Source organism: Labeo rohita, chromosome 24 (assembly GCF_022985175.1).
Source record: "Labeo rohita strain BAU-BD-2019 chromosome 24, IGBB_LRoh.1.0, whole genome shotgun sequence".
Taxonomy (NCBI): Eukaryota; Metazoa; Chordata; class Actinopteri; order Cypriniformes; family Cyprinidae; genus Labeo; species Labeo rohita.
In genome coordinates, this window is record NC_066892.1 from 6,940,598 (window position 1) to 6,952,959 (window position 12,362).

At 31.1% G+C, this 12,362-nt stretch overlaps 1 protein-coding gene across 1 annotated transcript in view; it reads left to right on the forward strand.

The window, feature by feature from the left end:
- The window catches only part of LOC127155397 (matrix metalloproteinase-16-like), an 80,803-nt gene that overhangs the window by 12,561 nt on the left and 55,880 nt on the right, over positions 1-12,362 (forward strand). Inside the window, 2 exon segments of the mRNA XM_051097555.1 lie at positions 8,679-8,827; positions 10,877-10,999. Coding sequence (XP_050953512.1) covers positions 8,679-8,827; positions 10,877-10,999 — 272 coding nt within the window.

The window sequence follows — 12,362 nt, forward strand, 5'->3', positions numbered from 1 at the left end:
GTTTCATTGCTAATGAAGCGTTCGGACGGCCTTTAGGGTTCAGCTTTGATGTTTCTATGAGGCTAATTAGGCCTCGTTTGGCTTATTAGCTACTGATCCATGAAGCACATCAGCTCTGAAAGTTCACTGGCGTGGTTCAGCAATCAGAGTATGGCGTCAAGTCCGGCCTGGCCTAAATCATATCACGTGTGATGTTGGTTGACCTTTCTGGAGTTTAGTAATGGCTATGTTCCAGTGTTGTTATTATGAAGTAAAATATAAATATTAGAATAAAAACCTACACATAAACTTAAAATGAAGCAGAAATGTTAAAAATGTTGATTTGGCAACTAACTAGCATAAAATAGAACTACTAAAATTAATTAAAATAAATCAGTTAAAGATGAATAGAAAAAATAAGCACTAAACATAATGACTAAAATGTGAATTTAAATAAAAACTAAAAATATTCCAATTAAATCCTAATTTAAAATATTAATAAATACCACAACAGACAAAATAAAAGATTTGTACGCAATGTATAATTGCAAAATATTAAAGTACATATCTTGCTATAGCAACCATTATCTGTAACACTACAAAATAGGAATATCAGGCTTCATTTTTCTGAATATTAGTCATATGGCATTTATGACTCATGAAAAATGTACGTATGAGCAAAGAAGACAGCTCACTTCTTCTATAGCAGCTCACATACTTCCAGAAAGTCCTTCACTAGATGTTTAACTGTCAGTGACATTAATAGAAATGCTATTGGATGTCTAGTTTGTTATTTGGAACACATCCATAATCATACAATGACTGATGGGTGTCAAAACAGAAGATGCATTTAAAATAAACAGAGAAACAGTAGTTAGCTAACAGCTAACAATAAACAAGGAATGGGTTATGAGCCTAAATGGTTAAATATCTGGGCTTATAACTTAAAGCTTTTAGCCCAAAGTGTCTTTCAACAAGACACTTCAGTAAAAACAAAAAGTACAGTACAGTAAAGTGCTTTTGTCAACAGCATATGCCAAGTAAATAAATGTCAATCTCACCAAAATACAGCTGTAGGCCCAAAGCTCTTTGTTCATTTGGCATGCAGTCCTCATCCAAAGAGCCAACTTGTCTTGTATCCTGGTTGTGGTTTTTAATGGCTTCAATCTTCTTGAAGCCATGCTAAACATGCTAAGTGTTCCCAAATCCAAAAAGCACCTCAGAACGCTCTCTCTCCCTCTAGAGGTCCCCTGGGGTAACTTCAGTCCTCAGAAAACCTCTTAAAGACACACTAATGTAGAATAGATATGGCCAAATGTGTAAGTCATACTCTGAATAATCCACAGCTCAGAGGAGACCTGATCACTTCTCTGCTAAAATAACAAACATGTATCTGTCTTTACTGTATTAAATGTGTTTCGGCTCTGATATGAAGTGATTGACAGAGAGGTGCTAGAAAACATTGACCTGCTGTTTGGAGCTCAGCTGTCTATCATGAGGAGATAAAAGAGGGCATATATCACAGGAAAGCTGAGAGAAGAAATGAGTTTAGACACCAGGGAACACAAGGATGAATCTAAAGCGTCAAACGCCTTGGATTATCCTTCTCTTTAACTCTTTATAGAGGTTTCTTTTTCCTCGCTAATTATATGTTGATGCCGGTTAGCATGCTATTAATCTCATATTGAGGCATGAGAGCGGTGCAGTTCATTTTAGGACGAATGAAAAGCCGATGCCTCTCAAGGGGATAAAATGAATGAGATTAATCACAATTTCAGACCAGTCTACAAAGCATAACGCAAAAGTGATTGTCGAAATTTGTGTAAAAAAAAATCTGTAAAATAAATTAAGTTAGACTGCATTCAGATTGCAGGTTTTAGAAATCAGAATGCAAAAATATTTTTTTCAAAATCTGTAAAATAATTAAATTAAATGGCATTCAACTTTATTGTTATTATTATTATAAATTGTTTACCAAAAAATAATTCTCAAAATCTGTAAAAATAAATAAATAAACTGCATTAATTTGAACTTTAAACATGTTATTTTATATTATATGTTATGATAACAATTTTTCTTGTCTCTAAAAACAGTCTATAGAAAGCAGAATGCAAAAATAATTCTGTCAAAATCTACAAAATAAATAAATTAAATCGAATTGCATTAAACTTTAAACATGTAATAATAATAATAATAATAATAATAAAATTTTTCTCAAAACTTGTCACTCCAAAATAATTGTCAAACTCTGTAAAATAAATAAAATTGCAAAAAACTGCATTAAATTGAACTTTAAGCATATATTATATTTTATATTATATTATAATTAATACACAATATTTTTTCTCTAAAACAAAAAAATGCAAAAAAAAATAAATAAATAAAAAATAATTCTGTCAAAATCTATAAAATAAATTAAACTAAATTGAACTGCATTAAACTTTAAACATGTATGTATGTATTAATAATGATGATGATAATAATAATAATAATACATTTTCTCAAAATCTGTAAAATGAATAAAATTAAAATGTATTGAACTGAATTTTAAACGTATTATATATTATATTATATTAATACACATTTTTTCTTGTCTCTGAAAATAGTCTGTAGAAAACAGACTGCAAAAATAATTCTGTCAATATCTATAAAATAAATAAATTTAATTACATTGAGCGGCATTGCACTTTAAACATGTATGTATATATTTTTATTATTATTATTATTATTATTATTAACAATAATCTATAATAATTACAATAACAATATAATATCTATATATGTAATATATATTATAAATTATCTTAAAAAGTTAAAATCTATAAAAAATAAAATTAAATTGTTTAAATATGTATATTATATTATATTATTATCTGTAAAATTAATAACTTCAGTTAAATTCACTGGCATTAAATTAAACATGCATGAATTATTATTATTATTAATAATAATACACATTTTTTCTGTAATCTTGTCTGTGGACACCGCAAGGATCCCAAATTAGCTATTTAGCCATTGTTTAAAAGTTTAGTGGTTTGCAGTTTCTGCTTCACTGCTGGAACTAAACTTGCAAAAATAATGATTTCAACAAAGTTTCCATTGGTTTGGACAATCAAATAATTCAACACTAGTTAAGCCTTTGTTGTTATGGCTAAACCAGTCAGGCCTTTCAGACGAACAGATTGCAATTCCGTTTGGTCCCATTAGTGGCACAGCAATGGCACACTTCACTGGTTTAAATAATATAACTTAAAAATCTTGCCAATACTTACTTAACGAAATAACGCACCATACCTCCCACAGATTAAGTCGAGGTTCTCCGTGTTTGTTTATACTCATGGTTATTGCCAGAATTTGAAGTCTTTTGCAACCTTTGGGGTTTGGTTGAGGTTTTGAAACAAAGCTTGAAAATAGTTTGTCATTCTTCTTTCTGGAAAAACGTCCCTCAGCACCCTAAACAAATAGAGAAATGTGAAGCGTTGGGTGTAGAAGCTGGGCAGCAATAACTGTGTTGAGTTGTGCAATCGAATAATAGCACCTCTACACAATGCCGCCTACAAAAACGTGACACATTTGCTGCTCTGGTTTGCTTTCCTCATTCGCTTCAGGTCTGTGCATTATGCAACAGCTCATCACATATGTCTGTAAACCCGAACCACCATAGATCCCCTTGGATCCCGTTCCAACATTAAATTAGGTTACGGTTTTTATTCATGAAGTCTGACTTTCGGTGCCAAACGCCTGTGCCAGTTAAAAGCATGATTCCTGTGCAGGGGAAAACATCTGAAGATAACAGATCAGTGTTTAGCTAACAGCATGCTGTGAGTGAATGCAAATACAGGGTATTTTAGCACAGCGTTACACTTTCGTGACCAGACATCATGCCATCAGCCAAGATGAAGGTTGACCAGTGAAGAAATTCTGAATTAAATCGCCTAGTTGAAAGATCTGTATGTGTTAGACATATTTTAGCTGATCCTAGATCAGATATTGCTCTTTCAAGCTCAGTAAATCTAACTGAGTTCTTCATTCAAGTATGGACATTATCAGATGATTCCACTAAAATTCATTTGTAGAGAGAAAAATAAGAAACAAATGAGACATTGTTGACTTACGATAAGATTAAACTACTGCGAAATGAATGTGAATGTGAATAGAAGATTTGATCATTTGGATTCAGAGGAATTTGATAAGAAATGTTTTGAGTTCATACTGAAATCTCTGGCATTTGATTGCAGACTTCGTATCTTGGTTAATCCGAGCACAGATTTAAATAAAATAAAATAAATAAAATAATAAACTAACCAAAAATAAATAAAAAAAATTGAAAGTTGACGAACCAAAATGATTAAAATTACAACCAAAATAAAAATGTATATATAAAAATATAAAAAAAGAACAAAGGAGGAAAAAAAAAAACCCACTAAAATGTAAATAAACCTAAGCTTATACAAATATAAAAATCAAATCTATATTATTAATATAATTATAAATAAAAATAAATCTAAATAATTGATGAAAAACTTTAAAAAAAACCCTAAGATATGTTGCTTTGGAAGAGTTGAAGAACCAAAATGATTACAACTAAAACCAAAATAAAAAATTATATATAGAAATATGGCCAAAAAATAAAATAAAATAAAAATGACTAAATGTAAACTAAACTTAAATGAAAACTCATACACATATGAAAATCTACTTATTATAACATAATATATATAAATAGAATAAAAAAAAAAAAAAAAAAAAAAAAAAAAAAAAAAAAAAAAAAAAAAAAAAAAACTAAAACATGTTGCTTTGGAAGCCAAAAATAAATAACATTGAAGTACCAAAATGATTAAAAGTAAAACCAAAATAAAAAATTTAATATAGAAATATATAAAGAAAAAAACATAAAAATTACTAAAATGAAAATGAAACTAAAATGAAAACTCATACAAATATAAAAATCTACTTTATATAATATAATTCTTTTAAAAATTCTAAATATTAAATGAAAGACATGTTGCTTTTGCAGCTAACCTGAAATAATTTGAAGCTGAAGTACCATAATTACTAAAATTAAAACCAAAACAAAATTACTAAACAAAAATTAAAACTTACATAAATATAAAAATCTAATTAAAAAAAATCAAAATATCTAAAATATATCTAAAAAACCTAAGACATGTTGCACTGGAAACCTAAAATAAATAATTTGAAGCTGAAAATAACTCAAAACTAAAATGACTAAAACCTAAAAGTTAAATTATTATATACAAGGATGACACAAGCAGCACATAACAAAATCACCGAAACGTAAACTAAAATGAAAACCTTTACAAAATATAATTTATATAATAAATATCTTTATAAAATACAAAAATAAATTAAAATAAAAGCTTTTTCAAAATATTAATACATACTATAATAAAAATACTACTATAACAACACTGACTAGGCACATTTGTGCCTTTTTTTCATATGGGTGGTCACATGCACGTGTTCATTCTTCTTCCTCTTCATTCTAACACACCACAACAAATTATCCTTGTGATACATAACACATAAAACAACATAAGTGAATCAAGTCCTCTGATCACTGAGCAATGAAGATATATTCATGTGGCCTGTTATATATTAAGCTTTCTGTCATGTACCTCACAGAACCGACCTGAATTTGGTCTTTATTTGGGCTTGATTAACACTTAACATTCCTGGTAAATAACACAAAACAGCTGTGTTTTGTTGTGTTGAAAGACATCTATGCCTAAACGATGGTCAGCACTTTAAAGTATAAGTACATACTTGTGTAATAAACTCCTTAACATGATTTACCTAAGTAGCCTGTGTTCCTGGATCAATTTTCATGCTGACCTCGAACAACATTCGTTTAAAGCTTATGGTGAAGTTTGCTGCAATCATTCCTATTGATTGTATGGGTGGGTTAGGATTAGGTTTAACCTTAGGGACATGGTTTGGCCTGTAATTGTTCCCTAGAAAAGTCATTCAAGGACAAATAAACAATGCTGATCCAGGAACATGTCGTACTTGGGTAAATCGTGTTATGCGTTTTAGTTTTAATATGTCCTCGAATTAAGTTTGCCAGCTGCAGGACCTTTTTAAAAAAAACAACAATGCTGAATCTCACCTAGAAACGTCTAGCTCGTATTTCAACCCCAAAACAGAGATGTTATTTAGCATATAAAAATGACACTTTGCATAAATATCCTCATTACAGTAATGCAAAATATCATTCTCATTACTGAAAATGATCCACAATGCAAAAAAAATATCTGCTTCATTTTCTGTATGCAAATATAATTAGATGTGCAAGCGCAGAAGGAACATGAACCTACCTGTGTTTTATTCAGATTTTCTTATTTTTAGATGTAGAAGCCAGGTATTTCATTGTATGTGGTTTATAATGTCTAACTTTTTTTTCTTAATGCAAAGTGTTAGTATCCACCTTATTTTTTAACGTGTGTGAATGCGCGAGACTTCCGGTTTATTAGCCGCTGTAAGGAAATAATGAGAAGAAGTACAGTAAACGGTAAAACTGTTTGCACTACAAACCAGTGTGTTCATAATTAAGATAGCACATTAAAATAATATGGCAAGACACACCAATTTGCAATATCAAGCAGCAAAACAAGCTGTTTTGTACTGAAAATACCTGGAAGCAAATGACAACAGAAGCCAGACACATTAAAATGACACTCTTACGTAAAAAAAAAATAGGTAGATACTAAATTAGTAAGCCTTATTTGGTTGAAATACTAAAAAAAAAAGCACTAAACTGGACAAAAATGCCTCTGCACAAACTAATTAAATCTATTACGTCTGTTGCTAACAAGACAGTGTTGATTGCAGCATTACATTAAGATCTGCTCATTTAGGCATTTTTACTGTGTTGTGCATTATAACCAATCACACGCGATTCTGTTGAGCTTAGAAATGTAATGGCCAATCAGAAGCGTTCAGATGAGTCAAACTCATCAGCTTTGTTGAGTGCAGCGTATGAATTCTCCCATCATAAACAACAACGCGCAGAATATAACAATAAATTAATTTTTTGAGAGTGCTTAAACTCGCAATACATCAAAGCTGATCGCTGTTTGAATAACTGTGGAAATTAAACGTTGTCATGATCAATTTCTAATGTTTTTATTAAATGCAAATTTAGTTTCAGAATTTTTTTATCAGCCTACATGACACCCATGTCCGGTTCTTTCCTAATAAGACGAGTTTATGATGTTCTATTTTATTAATTAAATGTTTAATGTTTAAGACATGGTTCAAAGAAGTTACAATTTATCATGTAAATTTGGTGAAACGTTTAAATCCTAGACTTATTAACTGTCCATCGCAACTAAAATGACCATCAACAGCCATCATGTGCCCTTGGACCCCAATTTTTATTATTATTTTTTTTTTCAGGTTTTTTTATTGTGTTTATGGGGTGAAATATGATTTTCTTAACATTTTTGTGAGACTCACAACCCAATATCTTAAGGTCCATATGACCTTCATGTACAGCATTGATTTGACCTCTTTTTGTGTGAGTTTGTGTGTGTTTATCTAGTGTACTTTTTTTAAACACAGCCACAGTGACTTTAGAAAAGGGCACGTTAGGACAGGGATGTTCTTATAGCTGGAGGAGAGATCAGAGCACAACTAGAGAGGTGATGATCACACACACACACACACACACACATACTCACAGTGTCATGATGAGTGTTGGAGAGTTGTGATGCATTTGGCTGTTGGCTGAAGGCAGCAGATGGGTCAGCAGAGGATCCGTGTAAGCACTTCCTACTGCTTCTCTCAGGCATTAATGAGAAAACCACTTCAAAACAAACTCAACCTTCTTTTTAATCTGCTAATGGCGGTAACGGTTTGCAGCGGCCATGTTTCAACAGAAAACTCTGTCAGAATGAATTAATTTAGTTATTCTAAGAGAATGTAATTCGATCTGGTTATGTCTAGATATTTGCTTGGGCATATTAGATTTTTTTTTTCTCTAAATTTCATATCCATTCTCGAGAAGCTCTAATAGAATGAGTTATTTTAGCTATGTTAGGAAAAAGCAATACTTCAATTCTATTAGATTATGTAAACATTTATATTATATTATCAAAATGTTTACAATTCCAAGTGATTTCAGTTTGGTGGTGTACAAATGAAAATAAAAACTGTTATTGCAAGGCTTATTGGAATACATAATTATTTACATAAATAACAAAATTATTTACATAATCTTAATTGCCAGTCTTTTTTTACTAATCATAAGCTGCATATTTCAAGTTCATATATATATAAAATCAATAAAATAGATAAAATAAAATCTAAATTATTTTATATATTACATTTTACTAATTATTTATATTTATATAAATTATTATTTCAATTTGTTGTATTTTTATTTATAAATTTTTAATTACATAATTATATTTATATTTAAAAATAATTATATTTAAATAATGAGACGTTCTAAAAATCTGAGACGTTTATTGTAATCATTACACATTAATTAGAAACATAGGAGGTAGTTCAGCCTTGCATGTAAAGCTACGATTATATTTTACACAGCATGCAAAGAATAAAAAAGTATTAATGCATCTACTTATGCTTGAATGCTTAAAGATGTTAAAAGCACGTATGTTCCCACAGATGTAACATGTAATGATTAAACAAAAACCTCTCTCTTTCTCTCTCAGGCTTGGCTGCAGAGGTATGGCTACCTCCCTCCCACAGACCCCAGAATGTCCGTCCTGCGGTCAGAACAGACCATGCAGTCTGCTATCGCTGCCATGCAGCGTCTCTACGGCCTTAACGTCACCGGTGAACTGGATAAGAACACCATTGAGTGAGTAGCAGTTACACTCTCACACGGTCACTCGCTCCCATATCGACTGATTCTGGGTCAGAAGTTTAACATAATGGTGTTTGTCTCAGAGACTCTTTAACATCACTGACTGTGAACAACAAAATACAAATAAGTGGCCTTCTGGTCACTTACCCTGTTGCAAAGACTGAAAAAAGGGGGTTGCCAGCATGTTTAGTTCTTGCTAATGGGATCTCTTTACTGGCACTGGGACTAGCCAAGGTCATGAGTTCAATTCCCAGGGAATATAGACTTAATAAACTTTAGTCAGGGTACTAGTGTCATATTTTATTTTTGACAGGAATGAAAATAAGGCTGTGAGGGATAGAAGTACATTGTGGTTACTGTGGTTCAGTGGACAAAAAAACTTTCAGTAGTGAAAAACCCCATAGAAGTTGTGAAAATTAAGTGATCTAGGACTGCTATACAGTGTGTGTCATTGTAAAATCTATCCTTTGCAGTCTTGTTTTCATCCGCATTACATGGATGTGGAAAACGCAGACAGAATCCAGTTATAAAAATGGAATTTAATATATATCGTGGAATGTCATGGAATGGCCAAATTTCGGATGAATAAATCAAAAGTTGGTCAGTACACTTAATTCAAAACACGATATGGACTAGTGTCTGTGAATATTAAGCCAAAAAAAACAAAAAAAACATTTAAATTGGCATGTTCTGCGTGTCTCTGTGTGAATGAATGGCGCAGACGTGCGGTTTCATTTAGTACGCACATACTGAAGTGAGCAAAAATATTATTTAATGTAATGATAGTACTAGTACTAATAATAAAATTATTATACAATTTTTTAAAATAAATATTTAGCAAAAAAGTGTTTATGTAGCAGAAAAATAACAAAAACAAATAAATAAAATATTTAAAAGAAATTAATGAATAAAATCGATCAATTAGAGATGCTGTTGATTATTAATATTTAATGAAACCATTAAAATGGAATCCAGAAAATGAATGAAATTTGGTAAAAAATAAAATTGAATTGAGAAAAAAATAAAACATTTCATAAGTAAAAATATAATTTTTGTTAAATCTTTAATGAATTGCTGCTTAATATCGTAAGTTTCATGCTTTTTGATTAATACAATTTAATTTGACCATTAAAACAGAGTCTAGAAAAATTAAAACTGGTTTTATATGCCTTTACAAGCTGTTCATAATCTAAAAGACAATATGATAAATGTATGTCTATGCATACTAAATATGATGTACAGCAGTGATTCCCAACAACACCCTGGCATCTATGGTTCCATGAAGAACTTCAAACATCCATGGAACCTTTCCATTCCAGAAAAGGTTCTTTAGATATTTTTAAATGTACTTAACTGAAAAAAAGTTTATTTTAAGAACTATTTACTGAACGGTTCTTTGGGGAACCAAAAATGCTTCTTCTATGGCAAAAGCAGCCTCTTGGAACCTTTATATAAGACATTTTTCTAGTTTGGTGTTATTAAAAGGTACTCAAGCCTGTCTGATAAAGGCTGCATACAACAAAATTGGTTGGGAAACACTGATGTACAACCTCTGGCCGCTAGGATCATAGTAATGTCATAACTCTTATGTGATCTTTTTGTTTCCTTTTTGCTTCGGCATAGTGATATCACCATAAGGTGAGGCTGATTTTTCTCTTGTGATTTGTTTCTTGCTTTCAAAAACAAACTTGTCTCTGCTTCTCTTTCTCTGTGTGAACTCTAGTTGAAGGGGAATGAGAGGGATTATGAAGTTTTATGAATACAGTAACCGTACAGTGTCTTATTAGTTGATTAATTGGCTGATATTTGGCCTCTCTAGATAACATGGTGGACCTAATACTATTAAATACACAAGTTAATAAATACATGAGGTTGATATTATGTAAATACACTTTATGTTTTGAAAACCTCATGTATTTTGAGAGGAATGCCAATTAATCTATGAACATTTTAGTGTTGTGTAGAAGCTCAGACAGGCTGGGCTGAATGTCATGAGTGTGAAGCAATGAAATATTAATGAATCTACTTCTTTTTCTCTCTCAGCTGGATGAAGAAGCCACGATGTGGGGTGCCAGACCAGTTCGGCGGCGCCTCGAAATTTAGCGTCCGAAAAAGACGTTACGCCCTCACAGGGCAGAAATGGCAACATAAACATATCACATACAGGTGAGTTATAAAAACACACTTATTAAACACATTTATTGTTTGATTTTTTTGTCTTGTTTTCCGGTAAAAAAAAATACATAAAACATCCTCAAAACATGATGCATTTAATTTGCATGAGATACTAAGACTTGATTTCAAAGAGCGTGTATTTTTCCATTTCTTTTAAGCATAAATCTAATATTATTTAGTGAGGTTTATGCTTAAATCAAGAAAAAAACTTTTTTTGCCAATAGGGTAAGACACAATTCAAAATAGATTCTCTGAAAACAAGTCTTAATTTTTAATGCAATTTTGCTTCGCAAGTATAAATGCGTCTTGTTTTAAGGATGTTTAAATATTGTTTACTGGAAGACGACACTAATACTGATTAAGAAAATGATTTTTGCAGTGCCAGCAGCAGTGCTGAGATAATTAGGCTGTCAGATTCTTCTCCCTCACCTCACTGTCCGCCTGCCAGACTCCCTTTACTCATCCTAAATCACTCTGTCCAACATTCGCATCTCTTCCCCTGGCCTCTTTCCCTCTGTCTTTACAAACCTTTATTGCAATGACTAGATTAAAGGATCTAGTTGCTCTAAATTATTCAAGCCAAATTATTATCCAAATGATTTAAACTCATATATACGTTCACGTTTTTAATGTTTTTAAAAAGTCTCTTACGTTTTTTTTTTTTTTGCAGTAAAAACAGTGATATTGTGAAATATTATTACAATTTAAAGTAACTTATTTATATTTTAATATATTTTATAATGTAATTTATTTTTGTGATGCAAAGCTGAATTTTCAGGATCATTACTCCAGTCTTTAGAGTCACATGATCCTTCAGAAATAATTCTAATATGCTGATTTGCTGCTTATTAAACATCTTAGTTAATATTTTTAGCATATACAGAATCTTTCTGACCTACTATCTTATAATACCAGTTATTGTTTTTATATAACATCACCGACAAGTGATTTGTATTGCTGTGGTAGCATGTATTATACTAACATGATGCTCTTTATCTCGAATACAATATTTCTTTAATCCCATAGCTTATGTATGTATGACCTATATTCAAAATAACTGCATTACATTTGCCTCAAAATAATCTGCTTGACAGTATTGTGTCGGTGAGTTTGTGTGACGGCCGTGACAGAAAAAGTTCCTCATACTACTGTAATTTATCCACCTAGAAATATAGTCCCACCTCAAAAGGATGATTTAGATTGCTGAACAGCTCGAATAACAAACATTCTTACTGAATAATTCATGTAAGTGCTTTAACAAAAAACTCAAGCTTCACATTTCTGCTTTTAAACTCTCCGCTTTGATTGTAAGCAACACACACAGTAAAAGTGTTTTTGCAAGCTGATGGACAAG